This window comes from Mustela nivalis, assembly GCF_964662115.1.
Source record: "Mustela nivalis genome assembly, chromosome: 7".
Classification (NCBI taxonomy): Eukaryota; Metazoa; Chordata; class Mammalia; order Carnivora; family Mustelidae; genus Mustela; species Mustela nivalis.
In genome coordinates, this window is record NC_139026.1 from 80,380,040 (window position 1) to 80,407,803 (window position 27,764).

Here is a 27,764-nt window from a genome sequence, read left to right on the forward strand (position 1 = left end):
AGCTTCCTAGTGACAGAGGGAAAGGTATGAAAGTTGTTAGGGAAAACATTCTCTATTACCAGGAGGTTGTTTCTTCAGAAGTCAGAGGCTTGTGTGCTTTGTGAAAGGAATACTAAATTAAACCTGTACTAGAGACTTTCTTTCAGATAATCAGGCTTTACAAAGCCACCTTTGCCTCATACAAACAAAGTGCTCTACAGGTAGATGCTTAGAAGTTATTTTATCATAGAATTAAAGGAACTTTGATTCTAAAATGTGTGCTTCTGTATACTAATGTGAAATATTCAGTGTCTAAAACATTCTCAACCGAAGAAAGAATGGCAGATCCACACTTGGCACTAGTATTGGGTGGTTTGTGGGATCCAGGAAATCATACTCAAGTCTTCCTCAGAGCCTGAAATCCTACCACCTCAAGTTTGGTCCTGTGAGTTAAGGCTTTATATTTTTAGTCTTTATTAATATGAACCAAACCCTAAGTTGGCAATATTTAAAATAATTATTAATCTGAGAAACGGACTCCCTTTTCCCATTTTATTTTATTTTATTTTATTTCTTTTTTTTTTTATTTTTTTTTTAATTTATTTTTTATTTTCAGCATAACAGTATTCATTATTTTTCACCACACCCAGTGCTCCATGCAATTCGTGCCCTTTATAATACCCACCACCTAGTACCCCAAACTCCCACCCTTATTTTATTTCTTTTCAGTGTTCCAAAATTCATTGTTTATGTACCACATCCATCCAGTGCTCCATGCAGTACATGCCCTCCATAATACCCACCACCAGGCTCACCCAACCCCCCAAACCCCTCCCCTCCAAAACCCTCAGTTTGTTTCTCAGAGTCCACAGTGTCTCATGGTTTGTCAGACTCTTAACTATAAAAAATGAACAGATGGTTATGGAAGGGGAGGTAAGGGGGAAGGGTGGGTGTCATAGGTGATGGGGATTAAGAAGACACTTACCAGCATGAGCACTGAGTGCTGTACAGAAGTGTAGAGTTACTGTGTTGTACACCCGAAACTAATAGAATACTGTATGTTAACTGTATTGGAAGTAAAATTATAAACCTAAAAAAAATTACTAATGATGATCTCTTTAAGAAATATTCATCACTTTTCTTTATGTACTAAGAGCTACTTGTGTGAGGAAATAGAAGTTACCATTGAATGCCCCACTTTGCTAGGAGATAGGTAAGATGACAAACCTGAAATCCACTGGCTGCCTAGACAGGCAGATCTCTAGCAACTCCAGACAGTTAGAAGGAAATATGAGGGTGTTGAGTGTCTTAAATGTAGGATATTAAAAACAAAGATGTCATAGATAACTTTGAGACCTATTCTACAGTTTTGCTGAGGTCCAGTAGGATGATAATATTGAAAAAATTACGTTGACCTCAGGATCTTTGTCTTTCTGTTGCGATTCTCGAGTTGGTGCTTTGATTTGCAGTATTGAAGCCTTAAGGGTGGGTTCTGCCCTCTCTGTCTTCACAGACTGGTTCCATTTTATTGCAGAATATTTCAGCATGCGTCTCCTAAACAAACCCAGAACCATACTGCAGCCTTGAGAATGTCGAGAAAACACTTAAAAAGCAAGACTCCCTCTGGAAGTGTCTTCCTGCTGCACAGGGACTTTCTGCCCTGCTATCAGAAGGATGCTGAAAGTCAGGGCACAGCTTTGACTACAGCTCCTCATTTGCTTTAATTTAAAGGTCCCAATCTCAGTTCTTTATGGAGTGTTTAGGTTTCCTTGTAGGCCTCTTAGGAATCATAAGCTTCTCTCCTCCTTAACTGTATAGTGCATTGCTGTAATTGAAGCTCTTTTGTTGCTGCAATTTCTTCCTAATGTAACAGTTTCAGTCAAGTCTTTTCCCCCCTCTGGAGGCATTAATGATTGCCAGTTTTGAGAATATTCTTGCTGGGTATGGACTTTTTTTTACTTCCGGTGCCAGATCATACCACTGTTTCCTATTCTTCCTCAAGGTGAAAGGACTTTTCTCCTTTTTCCCCTTACTGTTTAGCATGCCCTTTTTAACCACTGTGGTGGAATTTAGAGAATCTTTGCCAACCAGTTACAAAGTCATTCTTCATAGCTTCATGGAGTTTGCCAATTTACAGTACATATCTCAGGACAGAGGACCTAATGTTGTTTTATTTGCTATCAGCTATGAAATTATTGGTCACTAAAGCTTGTAATAATCTACCCTTGCTAAGGATTTACCTATGGTTTATAGCATGTCATTAAAATAAATGGTTATTTTCCAATGACAAGGCCTACCCTAAGATACAAAATTGAAAGGGAGGATCCTTCTTCAAACACAACAGAGTATTCTAGAAAATATCCCCTTGTCTGAAGTTAAGTGAGTTTTTTTTTTTTTTTTATTTAGTCCTGGTAACTATTTCAGTTAGTACATGGTTAAATGGATGCTTATTATAATCAAACTTCCTAATCTTCTTTTCATTCACACGTGCATGTATACACACACTTACACATGAAATCTGTCTCCCATTAAAGAGGAAAGACTGCTTAATTATTGTTTTGCAGAAAGTTATAAACACCAGGAAAGATTTGAAATAAAAGCAGCCACCCTTCAGCCCGGATTTGCTGAGTGCCCACACTGTGCCTTTCCCTGTTCTGGGACCTGGAGAAAGAGCACTAAGCAAGACAGACAAATTTGCAACTCCCACAGAGCCCGAGTTCCAGAACCCTCATGCAGACTTCTCTTTCCATTTCCATTTTCTTTCTTTTTTTTTTTTATCTCATCTGATTATTTATCAAAGGACCTTATATTCTTCATCCAATAGGAGCAAGTTCTCCATGATGAGAACACTAATTTATCTTTTAGTGCTGGGAATTATGCGATTTGTCCTAAAGTCATCTGTTTCTGAAAGTAGTACAAGTCTATTTCATTATATAAAAATGAAATACACTGAAATTTATTATTATTTTACTGAACATAAATCAGGAAATAGATTCAATATACATTACCTAAGGAGTGACATTTCAAGCCCCTTAGCCATGTGTTTCAGTAAATGTGTTTCCATGTTCATTTACTGCTACATTTTGAATCATTGCTTCTGCTCATATGACTGTTGATGTCTCTCCCGTCAGCCTGGATGAACCCATTTCATTCCAAGGGTTAGACCTTCTACAAAATAATAGAAAGCCTTGGCCTGAACTACACAAAACACTTGCTGATTACCATATAGTATAGAACTCCAAAGAAGGATTGACACGGAGCCCAATGTAGTCTTTTTTAATTTGAAGTGTTTTGTTTTATTAAAATACAAATAAAATCCACAGTAACTCTCAGTATTTTTATGAACATTTTTCTACCTACTTTGAAGTCTCAAATATCTTACTGATTGATGCATATTTTATACTTCACTGTACAATTTTTAAGCCTTAAGTTTATGATTTGATACCCCCAAAATTGCACTTTTCCACCTGTACAATGAAAATTTGAAACATTGGCTTGAGTATACAGAAATATACATTGAAGGTACATTTGGATGATTTTGGTAACATAAATTAATTCAAATGTTGGGCAGTAATTATGAAAACCTCCCAAAGCAACTCAGGGAGTATCAGTGAGTTCTCCATTCTGCTGTGGGATTTGTTTCTGAGATAAATGTCGTTCTGTGTGTGTTTTTCTCTCAGGAGGTCGAGCTGTGTCGTGTTAGCAGTCAAGAGAAGCTGGGCCTGACAGTCTGTTACCGAACGGATGATGAAGAAGACACGGGCATTTATGTCAGCGAGGTAAGAAATGCCGAGGAGGGGAGATAGGGGGAGGGAGACTGCGAGTAATGGAGTCAAATGACTCACGATGAGAAAATCCTTGGGAGGCTTGGATGTGAAGAATTGGCCATGTTCCAGTACTTGTCACTTTCAATTAGGAAAGTAAATTATGTTGCCCAAGTAATGTAATTATTATCAGCTTGTTTAATGGGGATGCTTTCACCACAGCATCCCAGTAAGGAAAACTGCAAAAATCGGAGCATTGTCTAAATTTGAATCAATTCCCCTAAGTATGCAGGAAGTCAAGCAAAGTTTCTGATGAGCAAACATTCATCCTTCCATTCCTTTTATCAGTGCTTTAACAAGAGCATTGACTAATTGTTTTAGACCTAATATCACAAATATTACATATTTTACTCTGCTGGCAGGATTGATACCTTTGACTATCCACAGAATGTATCTGTGAGGTTTTTTTTTCAACCCTATAATCAATGTCAGAAAGTGAAGTACGTGTACGTGACACTCTCTTAGTGTTAATGACTTTGAAAAAAATGTGAAGCAGAATTTATTATTATAGGGGTGCCTGGGTGGCTCAGTGGGTTAAAGCCTCTGCCTTCGGCTCAGGTCATGATCCCAGGGTCCTGGGATCGAGCCCAGCATTGGGCTCTCTGCTCAGCGGGGAGCCTGCTTCCTCCTCTCTCTCTGCCTGCCTCTCTGCCTCCTTGTGATTTCTGTCTGTCAAATAAATTAAAATATCTTTTAAAAAAAAGAATTTATTATTATAGTTGATTTTTTAAGACTCACTAAAGAATCGTTTTGTAAGAAATAGTAAGGTATAATTTATTTTAATTATATGTACATATGACTGAAAATTATATAAATATATACCAACACATAGATGTGTGAGTATTGCCTATCTCCTTTCTATATATATCTATACACACACACACATAATGTGTGTGTGTACATATAAATGTATGTGTGAAAAAGAAGTTAGACAAACTAGGTACTAATTTATGTCCCATGCTGCTCCATATGTTCTTGGCCATGATCTTGTCTCACTGAGCTTTAGCTTCCTTGACTAGAAACTTGGTACAACTATGTTATCTCATTGCTTCTATAGAGGTGTTTAGAATATGGAAAAATAATGTAATCAGTGCACTTAGAAAATTACCCAGCTCTATAAACGTAAATGTTACTTTTTAGTTACTATTTATTACTTTACCAAAGAATTTACTGTCTGGATCTTGCATTGAAAAAACCTCCAGAGAATGATTCACTTATACACCTCTTTTAAATGGACAGCTATGGTCATCCCTCCAAATATGGTGAGGAAGTAGGTGAAGAATTTTCTTCTGTAATAAGCACAGAGATACAAATGTCAAAGTTTGGCCTTAGTTTGACCACAGTTCTGTAGGCAAAGTTTTAGATTGTGAATAGCTTCTCAGTAGGATACAGTTGATTAATCATACTTCTATTCCTCTAGTAAGTCTCTATTTACCATTTAAATATGCCTGCTTTGGAGCTTAACTTTGTAGGAACAATAAAGAAGCCACAGGAACTGAACATATGTACTTGGAAGGGATATTTTCCTTATGCTTCTTACATGTAATAATAGTGTCTTTGTTCATTCTTGATCGATCACTTAAAATTCACTTATTAGGTGGCACCACCTAATAAGAAAGTAATACGTAACATCTGGATAGGATGAATCAAACTCATGCTACACTTGAAATACTTGGCTTAAATTAGAGACTTGATCAAGTAATCTTAAATAAACGGCTTAGTGCCATCATTCAAAATATGATAGACAGATCTGCCCCAAGTAAACTGTAAGTCGTCACTCAAGTTTGGCCCATTAAAATGTTGGTAAACCCCTAATGAAGGCTTACATCTCTATTTGTTCTAAAATAATTTATAGTTAATACACATCACCCTATAATTTAGAATCTAGTAATGATCAACATAGGTAACACTTTTTTTTAATTTTTTAAGCAACATCAATTGTGAATCTCTTTATAAATTAATGTGTTCATGAGACAGAAATTTCTTTAATAAAATGGACTTACAGTATAGCTCTCAGCTTTTCTAAAACAGCTAAACCAGAATTTAAAGATCACCCTAGTAGAAAGAAAATTTCCTGGGTTCAGAGAATCCTAGAATTAACATCTGCTGAAGATTGTGTCAGCTGAGGACCAAGTCTGACAGTTTGGATACAGAAATGAGTGAACCAGATGTTTAAAAAAGAAGAAGAAGAAGAAGAAAAGAGCAAAAAGAATGAAAGAAAGAGAAGAGAAAAAGGGAGGGAGAGAGAGAAAAATCATTTTCAAATTAAATTCTGCTATAGTTCTCTCTAACTTTTTTATTATTAATCTAAAATAGTCCACTTACATTTTTTGAATCAGTGATTTTTAACAGAAAACTTTGGCATGCCTTCTATAAATCAGTAGAGAATTTTTAACCAGGTTACTAAAAATATTTTTTAAGTGATATTTTTAAGTTCCTGGGGGAGTATTGCATAGCCAGTTGAAGATGTGTGTTTTCTCCATTTCAGGTAGATCCGAATAGCATTGCTGCCAAAGACGGCCGAATTCGAGAAGGGGATCGAATTTTGCAAGTATGTGACATGGTTATTTCCTACCATTTGTTCAATAGTTTCAATTTTATTTAGTTTTTTATAAAATGTTAGAGAAAACAATTTGTCTTTTCTAGATAATGGCATCCACAAAACAAACAGCTATTGTTTAAAAAAATTTTAAGTAAAGATGATACTATTTATTAAGAATTATTGGCTAATAATTAGTAATTAAGATGTAATCTCTGGACTTGGATTACTCAGCTTCACCTCCCAGCTCCACCTCTTACTTTACTCCTCATCCTAAACCAGTTTCCTCATCTTAAAAAATGGTAATAATAAGACATATTGTTTCAAAGGTTAAATGTGAGTATACCTCTGGAGGGCTTAGCACACTGCAATGTAAGTAACAAACATTAACTTCTAGTAGTAAGAGCAACACCACCACCAGTTTCTGCTGCCTTTTCCAGAATAAATTAGGGAAACATAGATTCCTGTGTTCTATGAGGACCTGAAAGTCTAGAAGTCTGAAGAAATTTGATTTATGTGAAAATGTAGAGATTGACAAAATTTCAGTTTAATGAGAAAGATGATAAATGGAACATAAGGGGGATTGTGGAGCTGGAAAGAATTCCAGGCCAAATTAGAAATGACTTTGAATGCCAGAGTTTGTCTCCTATACCGCCTCGACCCTCTCTCTCTCCTCTGAGTCCTTTCCCATACAGAGTGCTGCAGAAAGACACACAGCTCCCCAACTTGTGTGTCCAGATTAACCCAAATTTAGAGCCGAGGCTGAGTTTACTTCTGATCATACAACTACAAAGCTGAGAAGATGACTCACAAGAAAAACTGAAGAAGTTATCAACCATGTAAACACTCTGCATAACTTTTAGACCGTATGATGAACCTACAGCTCCCACTTCTCCTTCCTAGATGTGAATGTTTGACGAATGTTGCTTTGCATTTTAACAATAGATTCAACACTCTGCCTAGAACCAGGACTTCGAAAACAGACGAGATGCCATCCTGGGATTGGGGCACTCCCGGTGCAATTAGAAAGACAGCTGCCCACACAGAGAAGACAATGCAGGGGGCGCTGTCATGGCCACGCGTGGTGCACTGCCTGGGACCCTGCGTTATCCTGCCCAGCCTTCTCCTCTTCCCTTTCTTCAGGGCTCCACTCACTGATTCACACCTCTACTGCATACCCTTGCTCCTCTCTAGCTAGATGCTGCAGAACTCGTTTTTCATCAAGGAACAGCTCCTAAGACTCCAGTTAGGAAGGAATAAAAGTATGATTTGTGGTCATTCATGGCCCTACTAATTTTTAGAAAACTTCAAGAATAGAACTTGTATTCCTATAGTTCCTTAAGTGGTGACCTATAGTTAAACAGAATGGACTATGTCACAGGCTCTATCAGGGCAAGAGAAAGTGAATCAGGAAACCAAGGCATAGTCTTCTTTGCTACCAGGTTTTCAGTGTCTTTCTCAATCATGAATGAATGAAACAGGTATTCAACGGACAGAGTGATAGGATAAATGAATACAATCTGCAGTAAAGCTTTACTGATGTAGCCTCATTAAAACACAAGGGTACCATTTTTGTGTACCATCTAGATAAAGAAAGCTTCAAACATATTTTATCATTATTATTTTGACTTGGAAACAATTATAAATGTATCGTTCACCTTGTTAACATCTACAGTTGAATATACTCAATTGAAAAGAATATAATCTTATCATGATGCTCAAGGTCATATTGTGCCCAGCAATCATTACAGGATGCTATAATAACAATAAATACTCAATCATTAAAACATCTGGAAGACTTTGTGCCACAATATGAAATCACCCTGGTTGGCCACATTTTCTAATGTGTTACATATATATATATATATTTTTTTTGGTCATTTTTCTCTTGCTGCTTCCAGCAGTCACGTCTTCTCTCACCATCTACTCTCCACATATGACACCTTCTCCAGCAACCTCCCTGGGTCCTTTGCTGATTTCCAGCTAACCACTTTCTCATAAGCTAGATCTACAAATACAGTTGTTAAAATTGCATCTATTCATTCTATGAGTAGAGGTAGATAGAAGTAAAGCGATTGTATTGTCATATATACATGTTATATGTTTTGAGGCTTCCTTATTTTTGGCTATATTAGAGGCAGATAAAGTTTTCAGATAAAATATTTGCTGGATAATAAGGCATTCCTTAATGGAGTTGTTCACTGAAGAAACAACAGCAGGATTGACAAAATGCTGTTGTCTGCCTGATTACTTTATATTCAGTGACAAATATGTCACATTTAATGAACAAATACATGTCACATTAAAAAGCCTAGAATTCAAGTCTATTTGCACACATAGGAAACAAAGAGTCTTAAGGGTGATGGTGAAATTATATTAAATAAAACTGTGACAAAATTGTACCCACAGACAAATAGCTCCCATATGGCTGATGAGGAGATTATGGGATACCCTGTAATGAACAATTAATGACTCCTGTCGCAGGGAGATGAGAGGGGGAGAAAGAGAGGATTTACTTCTTATCCTTGGAGTTTCCTGGCTGGCTTTTATTTAAATGAATCTCTTTAGAGCTATTGTGGTTTTAATTTCCTGTTCATGATGACCTAAGGAGAGTACTCCTATGGTCCTATCCTCATGGCGTAGCTAAAATTTTCTAAAGGTAGTACATCGCGGGTCTATTAAATGACCTCACCTAGGGACACCACCCACACACAGGTACTCACGCAAGATTGGCCCAAGGTAGGGATTGTACAGAAGAAAAACCATGACCCGGTTTCATGAGAACAAGTTTTAATTCTCCCATGCTTTTTTCCCTGCAAGCACTTGACAGTTCTGTGTGCTGTGCCATTGCCACAAGCTTGTGGTATCAGATGTAGCCTCAGGGATTCATATGGTGAAGTCCTCTCACAAAATTGCAATGCTGAGTGAAGACGGGCTTTTCTGAGCCCCACAGAGGAGGAACTAACGACCACATACCTCCATGATCAGAGGGCTATATCTTCACTTCCTCCTTGGGACAGTAAACATACAGTATTCTATGTCAGCAACCTAATCTCATGTTTGCCAAAAAAGTCGGTCATGTTCCTAAGGATTACTCCCTCCCTGACAAAACCCTGCAAAAACTCAAGCAGTGGGTCAATAAGTCCAACTGAGCTTTCTCTCTCTATCTCTGCCCTATGCATAAGCTTGTCCCCAGCTTTTGTTCCAATGCTTTTCTTTTCTGCCCTTTAGATAACTGTTTTCCTCCCATTTCTGTTCTGTCCACCTCTATATCTCTGTATGTTATTCACCTTTCTTCCACACTAAAATATAAGCACACTTAAAGTACATCATGCCTCTTTTGCCTTTAGGCTCCTACATTTTCAAATAAATTCCATAGGTGGTCAGATGCCAAGAATTTTAGTTGCCCCCCACTTCTGGAACATCAATATAAAAACCTAAAAAATGGCATATTCATGCAAAAAAAGCTATATTAAACCATTTCTAGGCTTTTAGGGTCCTGCACAATTTGTGCGCACACACGCACACATGTATATATGCACTCATATGCACATACAGGAGATTGGGCCTAAAGTGAGATTTTGGGTGATTTATCTTTGTAATGCCACAAATCTCTTCTAAGACAAAGCAATATCCGCTTTGAAATCAATATTTACATACGGCCATGCACAGAAAATGAGACAAGACATATTCTCTGGCGCAGTTTTCCCTCATTTACGACAAAAGTTGTATGTTGCCTTTCTCCTGGTTCTCTTTCCCTCTCTTTTCTTAAAATGAAAGCCTTCCATTAAACCGTGGCGACGCGGTTTATCATTTATCTCCTCCATGTGATTCTGAGTCCTTCACCTTTATGTCTGCCTGGTGTTTACAGGCACAGCAAACCTCGTCCCCACCAGCAATCCTGCAGTATGAGCCATCCTTCAGGAACAAGAGCAAATGAAGGTTGAAAGCTCTATCTGATTCCATTCCTCAGACCTTTTCATTCTTTGCTGAGACCCAGGGCTGCATTTCTTGCCCCAGTATCACTCTGGATATCAAACTAATGTCTTGAGTTCAATAGGATCTACCAGCCAGTTGGCTAAAGTGGCCTTTATTTTGAAAAAGAAACAACAAATTACATTTTAAACCCAGATTTCTGTAACAAATTCATTTCCTTTCACGTTCACCTAGGATTCTGACTGGAAATGTGTTTCTATAACATGGGATCTGTCCTTCCAGGAACAAGGACATAACATTGGGACTGAAGACCGTAGCTCTGGTCATGCGGAGTTCACAGAGAGAGACAAATACCAACTCTATGGAGACTGCAAATCAAACACACCATATTGTTTCTTGGTGGTTCTCCAGGAGTTAAAAATATATATGAGAGAGATGTCTTTTAAAGTAGAAAGATGTTTGCTACTGTGGATTTCATTCTTGTGCATGAATTTTACTGTATTTGCTTTATTTAGAAGAAAAGAATCTTTACTGAGGATTAAAATATGAACATAAATAATTACAGTAGTAGTCATAGTCATAAGAAATAACAACAACAAAAATATCAACGGTACCATGTGCCAACCCAGAGCTCTTCCTGGATACTGGGCCCTTGGTTAAACCCTAGAGATATATTAACTCATTTAACCCTTACAAGAACACTCTGAGAAAGGCACTATTACCTGCACTTTTTTTTTTCAAAGATTTTATTTATTTACTTCACAGAGATCACAAGTAGCCAGAGATGCAGGCAGAGAGAGGGGGATGCAGGCTCCCCGCTGAGCAGAGAGCCCGATGCGGGGCTTGATCCCAGGACCCTGAGATCATGACCTGATCCGAAGGCAGAGGCTTTAACCCACTGAGCCACCCAGGCGCCCCATATTACCTGCACTTTAATATAGGAAACATAATAATAACGTTAAGTAAACATGAATGAAGAGTATTTAGGTTAATGGTAAGTGAAATGTAGATGAAGAATTTATATGAATATACTTGAATGAAAAAAGCAGGGAGCATTAGATTTTGCACAGAAAAGGTGAAGAGAAGCTGTCTGAGAGCACCCAACTCTATCTCCCCAGGATCCAACATGCCTGGTGATGGAGGAAGGATGGACGATTAGGTTCATAATGAATGAACAAATAGATACACTGCAGATATACTATTAAGAATTACTATGAAATGGACATAAGCCCCCAAAGCTCAAAGAAAGTAAACATTTTCAAGTCCTTATTTTCAAAGTACACTTCACTGGGGACTGGGGAGGTGTAGTAGAATCCACCATGGCCAATTTATCTTTATTTGAGAAAAAGCCTTGGATTCAGCATAGAAATAGCTTTTCAGATGTATATTTTAGAAAAAGCACAAAATTCCCTTTCCCGTCATTAGTTCCCATTTTGGAATCATAGCTTCTGTTTTCTAATTTGATTAATTTTATTGTGAGTTGCCAAAAGAGGAAGTGCACTTGAAACTTGTAAAATCTGAATTTCCTGTCTACATATATAAGTGAAAAACAAAGGCAATACTTATTTGATCAGAGTAAGAAAATACATGTTTGTATGTTGCCCCCCTCCCTTTGACTATTACGTATTGTCTGCTTTCTTTGTGCTCCATATGTGTGATAAGAGTCCAGGATTAAGGATCATTTATTGTGGTCCAGAGTTAAGATACCTGGGCTTATTTCAATAATTTTATCTGCCCTCGTGCATCAGCCAAAATCCCAAAGATCCACAAGAAAAAAATAAAATAAAATCTCAGCAGTCTAATTCATCCATTCCAGCAAAAATGCTTAATGAAAGATGTTAATTATTAAAAAATTGGTCAGTATAGCAGCCTTTTCTATTTAATTTATTGAAATAATTAATATTTATTTTAGGCATAATTACTTGACCTCTTGAATTAAAACTTCTTTCTGCACATTTTGATTCTGTACTATGATCAAAACCTTCACCGTCCCTGTGGATTTGAACAATCAATAATATAAATAAATATAAAATATCCAAAGAAAGAAGTTAACTCAGAGCTAAATAATTTGAACATGAAAATGTAGCTTGAAATACAAACTTCAGAAACCTTATTTTCTCTGTCTGTAGAATTTAGAAAAAGGACAAAAGCTATATTTCAAATTCCAGCAGAGTCTTTTTAATCAAAAGTTTACTCAAGCTTGGTTTCTTGCAAAAAGCCATTTTTCCTCTGTGTTTTATTTTTTAACCTAAGTTCACTTACGAGATGAGCCATAAGATATTTCATTAGTTTTGTTGTTTGAGGAAATGGACAAATCTTAGAAAGAACTGGAGTATTGATATGGACGTTACCGATGAACTGTCTTTCTTTTGATTAGTGAAGCCCTGAAAGATATCCCGAGAGTGATTGGGGCAACTGAGTCAGACCCACACAAATATGAGATGATTAAATGAAAATGCAATCAGCAGTGGCCTGGGAGCGCTGCCTGGTGAGAGATAATACCGCAGCTCTCTAATTGGCTCGTAGCAGACGTGCAGGATGACGGATTTCAGATGCGGGATTGCCAGTCCTGCTTCCCCCAGCACTATTATCTCAGAGTGACACTTCCATTACTCTGAGCGGAGAAAGATGAACGTCACCTGTCAGGGGCTGGTTAATTGTGTTGCTAGATGTATGTTGCCAGGGCGCAGGTTGGACATTTATGAACATAACTGCTTCCTCTGATGTCCGCCATCCTTCAGGGATCGATATGGCTCTTACTGTAAGCGCATAATTGAGTGAAGGCACTTACCACGGAGGGGCTGAAGATGAGCCCATTGTGTGAGTTTCATTGTCCATACATTCACCACAAATGAGCTGATATTTGCCATTTATTGTGTGCAGCATTGTGGAAATGGAAACTAATGTGCCACTTCCATTTGTTTTCTAGATAAATGGGGAAGATGTCCAGAATCGAGAAGAGGCAGTGGCGTTGCTGTCTAGCGATGAGTGCAAGAGAATCGTGCTGCTCGTCGCAAGGCCAGAGATTCAGGTCAGAGCGGACGTCAGAAATCTTGAGACTGAACTTGGCATCCATTATTTGCTGTTCTATATCGACTCAGTACTATGGCTATTGGTATAGCCATGTATGCAAAACATAATTAAGAGTCATCTTTCCTAACTTACCAACCTCATCAACTTATCTTTTTGAGGAAAAAAAAAAAAAGGAGAAGGAAGGAAAAAGGTACACAAGATGGAACCATTATGCTCTCCTTCCACTTGCAAGTTATTTGAATGAATTCGTAAATGAAAAATGGTTCACTTCACATGATTCTAAATTCTGTCTGGATCCTTGCTTTAGGTCTCTATCTAAAAATACTTAATTGGCATATTAAGGTATCTTGAAAGACTCTCTAACGAGAGAAGCATTAGCGTATCCAACTATCAAGTTAAATCTTTGTAGAGAACTTTATCAAATAAAGTGACCCACGTAGCATGGGGTAGTTCCAAGTATAATGAAGGAATTTTTCCCAAGTGTAGTGTGACAAAAACATCTGTCCAGTCAAAAACAAGCGGATAGCTTCTGGAGGAATTGTTTTTTTATCTTTAACAGTGGGGGATGTCATGAAAGTAAAGGAAAGGTAATGGTGGAAGAAAAGTGCTATGGGTCCTTCTTTTTATATGCTTTTTATAACCCACCGCAATGCGGAAAGGACATCACGTTGTCACCATTCTCTCCATCTGTCAGTCGTTTGAGTGAAGCTGCTTATATCACCATTTGTCTCCCAGGTTATTGATCTGATATTTTTCAAACTCAGTAACTGCATACTATCTATAAATTACATTGAGGAAGTGTATTTCAGTGTCAGACTAAATCCTGACTTGAATATAGTGGTTATAAAAGATCACCCTTTCCGCATATATTCCCTTTATGCCCTTGACCATTCTAAATGGATCCCATAAAGTCTGCTATAGCCCAAGGCAGAGTACAGTTATACACCTGCGGTCTCGGGAGTGGGAGAGAGCCCACACGCCTGGCTGGACTGCCTGTTTAGGAGTGAATGTAACAATACAGAAAATGTATGAAAGTTCACTAATTATGTGGAAGTTGTGCAAACCACTTAGTCTCACTGATCCCATTTTCTTGAAAAAGAACAAAATAAAGGGGCTAAACATAATGTTAGTGAAATGCATGGTAAACCGAAGAGAACTCAGGGGTCCTCCCTGTTAGAGAAAAGATATTTCAATGTCATAATGTGGTTTCCCTTGCCCTTTCCATGTAACTTCTAGAGAACCTCATTAATTTAGAATTAAAGCATTTCCTGAAACTATGCCACAGAACGGTTATAACAGACTGTGGAAAGAATCAAAATTCATGATGTAAGACTAGATCCTGTTAATCATTAATAGAATACATATGCTTGGTAGAACTGGTGGCATTTTCAAATATCTGACTACACTCCTGACCTAACAGAATCAATGTTGGAAGATGAATTTCCAAACAGGACTTCCTCTCCACAGTTGAGAAAAGATGGCTGTCTGACTGCAGGATACTCTGTCCTGTCAAAATCAGGATCTGCTTCAGCCCCTTGATCCTAAAGAAGCCTCATGACACTGGAAGAAAGCTTACTGCATTTAGAAAATCAGATTTCGAGAAAAAGAAAGAAAGAAAATGGATCTTCACACCATATTTTTAAAATGTAATTTCAGCAGTACATGCTATAAAATGGCAAGAAAAAAATCCAAGAAAACCTTGCCTTTATATCACCTATATTTTTTTATCAATTTTAATGTATCTTATTATGGTATTTTTTGCAAATGAATTTTACTTGTGAAAGTGTGGAAGTTTCTTGTGCACTTTTTCTAGGCTTTTTCTTTTCTTAATATTTCAGATACTCTCTACATTCTTGAAAATGATCTACAGATTTGCTGGGGGCAGTCTTATACATCACGCAATATTTTTAAATAACTCATTTCTTTCATTCCCTGTCAACTTTCTTTCATTTTCTTCCTTAGACCATTAAAGATATTGCTATTCTGTCCTCTTCCCCTTGGGACACTGGGACAGAGAGGGCTCTCATAAGAACTTGTAAACATACTCCAGAGACAATGCAGATAGTTCCTTTCTCTGAAATGGCACGTGTGTTCCACTGCTGTGCAGACAGATCCTAGTTTCATAAAGAGAGCCCCCTTTTCCTGCAGGCGCAGCTCCAGGGAAAGGTCCGCCTGTGGCGGAGTCTGAAACTCTGACTACCATGAATGCTTGTTTCGGTGGAAAGGGAAATACAAGAGGGAAAGGAGGTGACTCACTCACTGTGCTATGTATACCTCCAGCCAAAAGACTTGTCAAAATAGATGTGTGCTGACTATAGCTAACACCCAAGGGTCTGTGGGATTAGCTAATAAGAAAAGAGTTATAGGGAATCATTAATTTCTACAGTTTGTTCTCCTTATCTTTCCCACCCCTTCATTTAAATTTCAAAAGACTCTGTTCCATTATTTACTAGCTCTGTGCAAGCAAATATTTTGTTTTGACCTGATTAAAGAAAAATCCCTTGGTGTGCTTATAAAAAGTAACATTTGTAGTTCTACATAATTTCTTTTGGAGTCTGGAGTTTTGGGCTTCATAAAATTTACAAGGGATTAAAGAATGTAAAAACTGGTGCACCTGGGTAGCTCAGTGGGTTAAGCCTCTGCCTTCAGCTTAGGTCATGATCTCAGGGTCCTGGGCTTGAGCCCCAAGTCAGGCTCCCTGCTCAGCGGGGGCCTACTTCTCACTCTCCCTCTGCAGCTCTCCCTGCTTGTGCTTGCTTGCATGCAGTCTCTTTCTGTGTCAAATAAATAAATAAAATCTTAAAGAAAAAAGAGGATGTAAAACTTAGACAATTATAAACTGAATTTGAATTTTTAGTCAGCTTAATTTTCATAGTTCATCTGCATATCAAAGTCAGTGAGGTAGAACTTGGTTATTCAGGCTACATTAAGATAAATGAGGATGAGTAAATGTGTCAGCACTTTGGCCTCAGTCAAATTTGAGTAATTTAAATTCTAGGCAGCCAGTAATAAGTATCAAGAAACTTACAACTACCTTCATAGTAAGGAATATGAAGCATATATGCTAATGCATTTTCCAGTGCAACTTAATGTCCTCTCAGAGTTTGTTTTCTTTTCAAGTGTTACAGTTTCATTTACCCTTAAGAGCTCATTTTGCCATTGTTGGGTAGTGAAAATCCCTCAAACTACAGCTGAGCCTTGAGCAATGCAGGGATTTAGAGAGCCAAAACCCCCACCCAGTCAGAAATTGGCCTGTAACTTCTGACTCCCCCAAAACATAACTGCTAATAGCCTAGTGTTGATTGGAATTCTTACGAATAACATAAACACTCCAGTAACATATTTTTAGATGTCACATGTATTATATACTATTCTTACAGCCTAGTAAGCTAGAGAACAGAAAATGTTATTAAGAAAAACATAAGGAAGGGGCGCCTGGGTGGCTCAGTGGGTTAAGCTGCTGCCTTCGGCTCAGGTCATGATCTCAGGGTCCTGGGATCGAGTCCCACATCGGGCTCTCTGCTCAGCAGGGAGCCTGCTTCTCTCTCTCTCTCTCTCTCTCTCTCTCTCTCTCTCTCTGCCAGCCTCTCTACCTACTTGTGATCTCTCTCTGTCAAATAAATAAATAAAATCTTTAAAAAAAAAAAAAAAAGAAAAACATAAGGAAGAGAAAAGAGATTTAGAGTACTGTACTGTATTAAAAAAAAAAAAATCCACATGTAAGTGCACCCACACAGCTCAAACCCCTGTTGTTCAAGGGTCAACTATATTGTCAATTTCGGCTCATTAGAAAGCTGCTGTTTCTTTTAACACAGAGTAAAACAGAACATGGACCGTAATTCAGTTAATTTAATCAGCATAGACAGCTAATTTATGTAATCCAACTCCAGAAATCCACTTTGAGGCAAATTATCTGTATTGACTGTCAACACTCATCATTTGAGCAAGGTTTCCCACTTCACTTTGTATTGAGAAGCCGAAAGGATTTATTCAGTTTAATTTGTGTAAGACTCCCACCAGAATACTTGGATCCTGAGCCTACAAACAAAACCCTGCTGCTCCACACTGCTCCACTCCCCTTAGATGCAATGTTTCAGAGATAGATATATATACACACACACACATATATATATAGCAATTGCTATATATATATATGTGTGTGTGTGTGTGTGTGTGTATAGCAATTCGACCTGAAAAATGAATCAAAATAGACATGGCATAGCCTCACCTTTTTTTTTTTTTTAAAAGAATATTTTAGAATTTTTCTGTTCCTCCCCCCAGATCAAATAAATGTCTGTGTTTGTGGCATGCAGCCATCTTGTTAACTTGGAAGCCATCTGCCTAAAGATAAAAAAGCGGGATGAGGGTAGCATCAGTGTGTTCTGGGGGTGGGGAACACTTTGTATGCGGTCTCATTGGGGGTTGTTGTTAAGGAAAAAAGCCCAATTGTCTCATGGCCCTATTAGTACCTTTGCAGTGCTTTAATACGGGCACTGTTGGAGGTAATGAGCGTGACAGCTGTGGATTATGCAATATGCTTTTCATATATTCTGAAAGACGGTAATGTTCTGTGCTGTGAGATCTACTTGGTTATGAGAGAAAATCTGTAGCTCTGTTTCAGGAAAGGATTTTAAAAGGCATCTGAGTCCAATTTTTTTTTTTAATCACCTTTTCTCCCTTCTGAGAGGTGAACCTACCAGAGGCTGGTATTCTGAAGAGAATCATTATGATAAAAGGAACTGGTCAGGCATCGCCATTTAAGTTTACCCTCTTTTAGCATGAGCTCCCACTAACCTAATGTAATGTACTAATGTATTCTTTTGCAGTTGGATGAAGGCTGGTTGGAAGATGAAAGGAATGAATTCTTAGAGGAGTTAAACTTAGAGATGCTGGAAGAACAGCATAATGAAGCGATGCAGGGCACGGCCAACGAGGTGGAGCAGGTAGGGCCAACGACTTGACCTACATCAGTTGAAATGTTGCTAGTTTTTTTTTTTTCTTAATATAGAACCATAAATGGAGTAAAAACAAAATCAAAGGGTTTGATCAAACACCTCTGTAATGGTAATTTTTCTAGAGCAGATGGGCATCTCAAATGAAGCAGAGAGAATAAATACAGTGTTTTTCTATTAAGGTCTTTCTAGCTTGGAAAGCTTAGGGACCATTGTTGCCAGAGTACAGCAAGATTCACATGTTGACCTGGGCACTGTTCGACCTCATTCAGAAATTTAACAGCAAAAATATGCATTGCTTTTCAATATGCCAGCCAGAGAGAAACTATATTTCATGAGCTACCCCCTCTCCCCAAAACTAATTTTATAATTTAAAATATTAATGTGTCTATTTGAATAGTTAGGCAAGTATAAGACGATGATGACATGATGTAAGCCATCAATCTCATTTATGTTTGTGGTATCATGGCCCTACCTACGTATTTCTCGACAGGAGTCGCACTATTTGAGATCATTGATATCATCTCGCCTTAGGGTCACATAATCATTCAACCAAAAATGCTGAGCTCCTCATGTGTCCCAAGCACCACACTTGATCCTGAGCATACAAATTAAAATGAGCAAAGTTTCTGTTCTTAATTAATTCACTGCTGGTGAAAGGTTACAGAGGGGCCTGTAGCGGACTGAGTCTTGGAACTCTTTTGTGATTGTCGTTGTTCCTATGGGATAAAAACAAGATCAGAGTATCCGAGATTTTTTATGTTGCGTTCATGTCAATCATCTGCCTGGTATAATTTCGTGAACGCTTCTGCTGTCAGTTTATGGATTATCATTCATTATCCTTATCACCCTGGTCTCAAAATGAATTCTTAACACATTCTAAAGGATAGTTTTTTGGGTGTTTTGTTGTGTTTTTTTTTTAATAGTTTTTTAAAAATCCTGGACAGTTACACTTAGGGACATGAAGCACAAACATCCGATCACTTTACCAAGCTGCATGATGGAATATATGGCCATGTTAGCTTTCCATAACAGAGATGGATGCATGTGTGTATGGGCACAGGCCCGTATATTAAATAAATCGTTACGTCGCAGACTCGGTGTCAAAGCCATGTGTGCTCTACTCTGGGCTGAGCACGGACACTCATTGGCCAGTTCACAAACAGTAGTTCATGCTCATGTGCAGTGCTGCCATTGTGGTGATTGCTTTTCAATATAGGTAAGACAGATGGAATTTTTATGTATGACTTCAACGCTGGCCACAAATAAAGATATTTTTTTCGTGGCAGCTGCTGGTTACAAACAAAAAAGTCCTTGCTTCAGGCTTTTTCTCTCTTAGATACAAAATGTGACCTGATACAGAATTGACAGGGGGATGTTGGAATAAAGAAAGAAGGGAGAAATCCTGTCCAGGTGAAGTGATATGGTGTCAAATGCTGCCTACTCATCAGACGTAATACAAATGCTAGGTCTTTTGAGGTAACACTAGATGTCCCTGAGGTTAGATTTCCATTGTGTGGAAATTTTTCTTCGGCATGAGACTGAAAAATGATAAGAAGGACAGAAACCTTTAAAAGTCTGTACCCTTATAAACAATAATACTACATGAGAAATATCTTGGTAGAAGCATTGCCTGTCACCATAATAATTCCATAGGGAAAGGACACATGAGAGAGGGGCATTATATTAGAAACTAGGAAGTCTAGGTTTGGGAATGGAAAATGCTTTTTTTATTTTCATACTGCTTATAAACCAGTGACTAAAGAAAAGGGAATTTGATTAAAAAAACAAAACGTATATCTGTACTTCAAAACTAAAATCCATATACACATGAAAGTTTCACTTCCTATACTATCCTTGATGTTCGGGTTGCTGTTGACACATTGTGGAACACCTCCCCTGGCATAATTTGTCTGTATCCTTGTCACTCCACATAAAAAGACTGAAAAAAAAAAAACCCAAAACTAGGTTTTTTTAATTTTTAAACTCATTGAAGATATGAAAAAATACAAGTGTAAATAATGTGGTGTATCCACTCAGATGTCCAATATCAATAACATCCTCTGCAGGGGCTATGGTATGTGTGACTGTCACCACATCAGATTTCTATTGTCAGCTTATAAGCAAGGACCATACAGATATTTCAAGTGCTCCACTGTTAATCACAGTTACTTATTTAGAATATTATTTTTTATCAATATGACATTTAAAATCTCAACATATTTTCAAAAAAATGAGGAAAACTATTTTAGGGAAAGACTGGGAATCCTTAAATAACATTATACATGGTCATGTTCTCTCCTCTGCAGTTTATGTGATGTTTTGTTCTGCTTTCTGTGGGAGAAAATAAAGCAATTTTCTTGATAGACTCTTTCACGCCCGTTTTTGAATACCTTTTCTCATGCTTTCTGTCCTTTTTTAACACCAACGGACTTAATTATATTTGATTGTGTAATTACACCTGCTAGAGGGAAATATTTACGTAAAATGGTAAGTTTACGTATAAAGGAAATACAATGGAGAAACTGCCATGTAGACTTATATATGATACATGATGGAGGAAAAAATAATTTTACCCTCTTCACAGAGAAGAATTACATAAGCATCCTCTTAGGATAGCAACAGTGATTTGTTCCACATGAAAGCTACAAACTATCAAGAAATAAAGTGTACATATGAGTGCGTATTCACAAATATGTCAAAAATATATTTTTGTGATACAATGCCCATGTCTGGCAATCAGTGCTTCTCCAATTTTCAGGAGAACTGCCACTTTACTCTGAGTAGAATAAAATTCACATCTGAAGGAAGTTCCAAGTAGAAAGTAGTAGAGAGTAGAAAAATACTTTTAAGGAACCCAAAGCAGTCCTGAGATGATTTTGTTGCTTTTGAGCAATGTGATTTGGAGAGGCACTGAGGTCAGGGTACCTATGCAGGAATATGGCGTCCTGGACATACAAGAAATCCTGATTCTGGGGCATAGCACTGGCCTTTTCTACCTCTCTCTGAGTCACTCATAAACTGATTCCATCTGGGCTTAAAGTTCCTCATCGATAGAGAGAAGGACCGAGGCTTCAGTACTAACCTATCCCTGCGATACTGTGCTCTCTAGCTTACCATAACCAGTGTGTCATAGATCAGAGAAGTTTCTTCTGAGCTTGAAGTTCAGGGAAAAAATCCTCATAATAAGGTGACTTGGCTTCAGAACTCCAGGCCTCCGCACTGCAGAAGACCATTTAGACCACCTGTCTCACTCATTCTTTTCTGTGTTACCACCTCAGAGACTGTGTAAATCAGAGTTGTGTAAATGAGTCTCTCACTCATTTACACAACTTCATGCCAGTTTCCCAAGTAGGAGAGAACCTTAACGTAAGAATCATTTACTAAAATGTGGCCTACTTTATTTATCCCCAAGTCAAGTCTCTAAGCAGTTTTGGTTTTCTTTCTTTCAGTTCATAAAAAGCTGCCTTGAGCAAATTGTCTTTATTTCTAAAATGGTTAAGGGTACTAAAATTGGAACAGCTTTCTAGGAACCATACCTTTGCCAAGAAGCATCATTTTTTACAAGCAAGTTTTGCAACAACCTGTGTGTGGTTTTTTTTTAAATAACACGTTTTGTTTGATCTCTCCACTTTATTTTCTCAGCCAAAAAAACAAGAAGAAGAAGAAGGCACAACAGACACGGCAACATCGTCCTCCAACAACCATGAGAAGGACAGCGGGGTAGGGCGCACGGATGAAAGCTTGCGGAATGATGAGAGCTCAGAGCAGGAGAACGCAGCCGAGGATCCCAACAGCACATCTTTGAAGAGCACAAGAGAGCTGGGGCAGAGCCAAGACACTCTGGGAAGCGTTGAGCTTCAGTGCAATGAGAGCTTCGTGTCTGGCGAGTACATTGACTCCGACTGCCTTGGCAACCCGGACGAGGAGTGTGAAAGATTCCGACAGCTCTTGGAGCTCAAATGCAAGATTCGAAACCATGGAGAGTATGACCTGTATTACTCGAGCAGCACAATAGAATGCCATCAAGGGGAACAAGAGGGAGTGGAGCACGAGCTACAGTTGCTTAACGAAGAACTAAGAAACATTGAACTGGAGTGCCAGAATATCATGCAGGCTCACAGGCTCCAGAAGGCGACAGACCCGTACGGAGACATCTGGGCTTTGCACGATGGAGGATTCCGGAATTATAACACCAGCATGGATATGCCACGGGGGAAACTAGACGACATCATCGAACACCCGGAGAAGTCGGACAAGGACAGTTCTAGTGCTTACAACACAGCAGAAAGCTGCAGAAGCACCCCACTCACTGTGGACCGTTCCCCTGACAGCTCCCTTCCCAGAATGATCAACCTCACCAATAAGAAAAACCTGAGAAGCACAATGGCTGCCAGTCCGTCGTCTTCCGGACAGAGCAGTAAAGAGTCGACCTCCACCAAAGCCAAAACCATCGAAGCAGGCTGCAGCGCGGAGGGCCAGGAGAAGATTTCCGAAGGCAGCAAGGTCTCTGAGCAGGAGAAACCCAGCAGCGAGCACATCCCTTACCTCTCTCCTTACCACAGCTCCTCCTACAGATACGCAAACATCCCAGCCCATGCCCGCCATTATCAAAGCTACATGCAGTTAATTCAGCAGAAGTCCGCGGTTGAGTATGCTCAGAGCCAGCTGAGTTTAGTGAGCGTGTGCAAGGAGGCCCAGAAGTGTTCAGAGCCCAAGATGGAATGGAAGGTGAAGATCAGGAGCGACGGGACGCGGTACATCACCAAGAGGCCGGTGCGAGACCGGATTCTGAGGGAACGTGCCTTAAAGATCAAGGAGGAGCGCAGCGGCATGACGACGGATGATGACACCATGAGCGAGATGAAAATGGGCCGCTACTGGAGCAAAGAGGAGAGAAAGCAGCACCTGGTTCGCGCCAAAGAGCAGCGTCGGCGCCGGGAGTTCATGATGCGGAGCCGCTTGGAGTGTCTTAAGGAGAGCCCCCAGAGCGGCAGCGAGGGCAAGAAGGAGATCAACATCCTTGAACTGAGTCACAAGAAGATGATGAAAAAGAGAAACAAGAAAATTTTGGACAACTGGATGACAATCCAAGAACTGATGACCCACGGGGCCAAGTCTCCGGATGGCACCCGGGTGCATAATGCCTTTTTGTCAGTCACCACTGTATGACCGAATGAATGGGATGCAGCTGATTTTAGGAGGGTGCTACCAGTTTGGGTAGAGTATGATTGCCTCGTTCAATGTGGCATTTTTATATATATTTTGTGACTCTTGATAGTTTAAATTTTTTGTAAGCAAAAATACCTGGGTAATTTTTCATTTGTTTTTCATATGCTGGTACCTTCTTTTTGGCTGAGATCTTTCTTTAACTTGTGATATATTCGTATTACTCATTTATATATATAAAAAAACTAACAAAAGGAAAGAAAACAAAAAAAAAGCTTGAACAGAAATACTGAGGAGCCAATTAATTTCCTATTTTAATGTATCTATTGTAAGTTAAGATCTGGATTTATTTCTCTAGTTTACTTATTTTCTACTTTAAAAACAACTCAATGCCAAAACATTTCTATGCTTGCTTCTTGGCATAAGACGTATTAAAATCAACCCTGTTAATAAATCATGTGCCACATCTTGTCTTATACGTAAAAACCACCTCTTTTTAATAGCCCGTTGTACATTTCACACATAAATGGCCGTTGTCTTTGTCTCAGTGAAGTGTAGGTGGACAGTCTTCCTGTGGTATGTAGTGACATTGGTCATGTAGCTAGATAATTGTGGTAATTGTGACGATAAAAAATAAATTATTGATTATCCTTAAGAAAAGTTATCAAGGAGTGTTTTATTTTCATTGTCCACTATGGTTACCAGATCTCAAATTAGTTATATATGTATACTCCTTAGAAGACTCCTAATTGTGGATTATAAAATGTGTACATTTTCTATCACTTTTTTCCAATAAAACTACCTTGAAATACTTACCGTAAGTCATCACATTACATATTCTTACCAGGATTCAACTAGATAATATATGTAAAGCATCCACAGATGTTAACTAAACACCCCCTGGCCTGCCACCCATAAAAGGTAAAGCCAGGAAAAATCTACAGAAGCACATGAAGAGGGGTCAGTGAAATGTCTGAAATGTTTATAATGGCATAAGTGTATTAGTTGACTTGAGGTGCCATAACAAAATATCCTAGACTGGGTAGCCTAAACAACAGGAATTTATGTCTTACAGCTCTGGAGACTGGGAAGTCCAAGATCAAGGTGCTGGCAGATTCAGCAACTTGGTGAGGGCTCTGTTCCTGTCTTGCAGATAACCACCCTCTCCCTCTGTCTTCAGGTGGCAGAGACATAGAAAGGAAGTTGTCCACTGTCTCTTCTTATAAGAGCACTGAACCCCTCAAAAGAGCTCCACCCTCCTGACTCCTTCTAAATTGAAATATTTCCCAAAGGCCCCATCTCCAAATACTATTACACTGGAGGTTAGAACTTATTCAAAATATGAGATTTAGGGGGACACAATTCACTCTATAGCACCACATGCATTCTTTTGGTTCATCATTTGGGAATAAATTTGGGGGAATCATCTTTTTGAGAATTTCCAGCATAGTCAACTAGAAATGCCTTAAATGTCAGTTTATGAAAAAGTGAGCTTACCAGGTTCTTGAAATCTAACTTCGTCATAAGAACCACACATATGTCGATCGATCATGGTGCCTCCAGAGTAAAGGCCAAATCAGCCATGTACATGCAAACATGAGTTTGGTCACATTTTCATTCAACCCAAGAGATGGTTGGAGACACAACATCTAAATATTTCTGAAGCTCCTTTCTTATTTAAAAACCAACAGTGGCTTCTTATTCCCTTTTGAATCAGACTCTGATGCCTTGGCCTTATGTTCCAGGCCCTTCATTCCCTTGCCCACTTTGTCTCCTGTCCTTCTTTTCAGGTCTTCTCTGAGTTTATTCCTGGCTTCCTGTTTCCACTCTAGTTATCTTATACTATTCTTCTGCTGCGGTTCCTGTGCCAAATTTTACACTTCCCTCAGAGTGTAATCACACAGACATTTTCTCTTCGGAGCCTCTTTTGATGACACCAGATTTTCTCAGCATTTTGGCATGCACTAGGATGCACCTGCGGTATTGTTTTACCTTCGTTTTTTTTTAATTCTGTTATTTGAATCACATAAGTAGAATGTGATGTCTCCCTGCATGGATTTTAAGTTCATGGAGTTTGGCCCTTGTATCCCCACTCTGTCTTTGTAAACCTCTGTAAAATGCCATTTGAATAATAATGAATGCTGGTTGAATTAATTTATTGTATTCATTTATCTCTCTCTCCACATATTGGTCCTTTTGTTACTGTTTTCCTTACTCTTCTAGCTTTCCAAGTTCTTATCTCCTTAAGGGTTGTTACAGAGATGGAAAAAAAAAAAATGGAACTTAATTACATACAATAAAAACCTGGACTCAGAAATTTTAAGATAAGTAATGTTAATAGCAATCTAAGGCAACTGAAAATTTCATCATTTCCGACTTTAGCCATTGTTAATACAATCACTAAGACTACTCTGAATGCACCTGGAGTTTTAAACATAAGAATGTCTATATTAAAAGCTCAGTTCTTTCCTGACCTAATGGCTGTGGTTATTGTTTATCCTCTTGACATAGCTGGGTTTAAATATTCACTGTATTCAAATTACTCCTATAGATAAATATGATTTGGAACCAACATGTAGATTTTTCCAGAAGAAGCATGGACACATCTCACAGAATGCAGTGTTTCCAAAGTTACCATTTTAATTTTATTTTTATTAAGGCCAAGTGTTCTTGCCAATTTTTAAAAAATGTGATGTTGGTATTTTTCATGTCTGTGTTTATACATTCTACAAGTTGAGAAATGTCTTTTTCAAAAATCAGTGAATATCTGGAACTGTTACATTTTTATCTTTCTACGTAACCTATCTTTGTGCTAAACATGTTTTTCTAGTAAATGAATAATAAATCTGTTGTTCAGCAAAAAAAATAATTGCTTATATGTGGGATATTTTATTTCAGTTCAGAAGAAATATGTGAGTGTAAAGAAGAAAAATATTTTCCTTGGACAAACCTTTGAAATTCCATATTTTATTGCTTTTTATACTCACGATGTGACAGAAATTGGTGTTAGCATCCACATGTGACTGATCTAGGGGGTGGAAAACAATACATATTCGATGGGTATCTCTTCGTGACATACCATGAAGAAGGCTATTGTGGCTATCTTCTTTTGTGCAGATTGTCCTTCTCTGAAGATGTAACGCGGGCTGGGGGAGGACTCCTGTAACCGTAGCCTCCCGCAGCTATCTACTGACTTAATCCATGTCTTATTGGTGTATCTAAATCTTCCACCCAAACACATTCCTTTTATCCCTCCAATGAGCTTCTGCTCTCTGCTTCAAATTCTTTGCTCTGTGCTGGACGCCATTGTTCACCTTCTCTTTCATGCTTATCACCTAAATCTGCTCAAATTTCTCTTATATCTGGTCAGTCACAAAGCTGTGTGTTATTTTTTTCTTCAAAATGTGTCAAGCTCTCTTCAGTAGCCTAGAACACCTTTGGCTGGACTGTCACTGCTTTGTGCCTAATTACTTCAGCATGTCTCTACCTGGTCTCCCTGTGTGTCCTTTCCTATCTATCCTACATAAGGTGGCAACACTTGACCTCCTAAATGTCACTTCGCTCACTTGCTTAGATACCTTCGAGAGTCTTTTCCTGAGCATGGAATACAGTCTGAGTGCCTGAGACTATTATCTAAGGACTTCCATAATTTAACTTCAACCTGTTTTTCCACCTGATCTCATACTTCTCTCCAGGGAGGGACTTCCAACTCAGACCTCAGGAAACATGTGCCTGGGGTAGATGAATAATTTGATGCTCCTTCAAACCAATATTCTTTAAAGTCTAGTTAAATTTATTTTCTATTAATTAATAATTATTTATTAATATCAATTTTTTCTATTACTAACCATTAATATAACTGGTGCAATATAACTAATATAATAGCATCATAATTATTACTAAATATTTTTATTAATTTTCATTTAATAAAGGACACTGCAACAGGTTCTCTGACTAATTCACTTCTAAAAACAGAAAAACGGTTTAAAAAAAAAAAGTTTCCCCCAGCAAATTATTTCTCACTTATTGGAAGTTTTGTTCTTTTTTCAGTTTTCTATCACTCTTTTCAGGATGTATGTGTTTGGAAGTACATTAAAGGACTTGGACATTAGACAGAACAAACCATTTCCCCCTATAAATATGCTTGATAAGGCTTCAGAATTTCAGTAAGTACTGACTGCAGGAAGGCACTGACAAAAAATAATTGACCAAGGGGTGCCTGGGTGGTTCCGTTGGTTAGGCAACTGCCTTCGGCTCACGTCATTATCCCGGAGTCTCTGGATCAAGTCCCGCATCGGGCTCTCTGCTCAGCAGGGAGTCTGCTTCTCCCTC

At 38.4% G+C, this 27,764-nt stretch overlaps 1 protein-coding gene across 2 annotated transcripts in view; it reads left to right on the plus strand.

Moving 5' to 3' along the window:
• PDZRN4 (PDZ domain containing ring finger 4) overlaps nucleotides 1-26,298 on the plus strand; it is a 272,837-nt gene extending 246,539 nt beyond the window's left edge. For both annotated transcript variants that reach the window (XM_082742228.1, XM_082742229.1), the window contains 5 exons: nucleotides 3,660-3,758; nucleotides 6,292-6,354; nucleotides 13,208-13,309; nucleotides 18,138-18,254; nucleotides 21,909-26,298. In XM_082742228.1, coding sequence (XP_082598354.1) covers nucleotides 3,660-3,758; nucleotides 6,292-6,354; nucleotides 13,208-13,309; nucleotides 18,138-18,254; nucleotides 21,909-23,435 — 1,908 coding nt within the window. In that variant the 3' untranslated portion in view covers nucleotides 23,436-26,298. The remainder of the gene's footprint in view (nucleotides 1-3,659; nucleotides 3,759-6,291; nucleotides 6,355-13,207; nucleotides 13,310-18,137; nucleotides 18,255-21,908) is intronic.
• The last annotated feature ends 1,466 nt before the right edge of the window (nucleotides 26,299-27,764 follow it).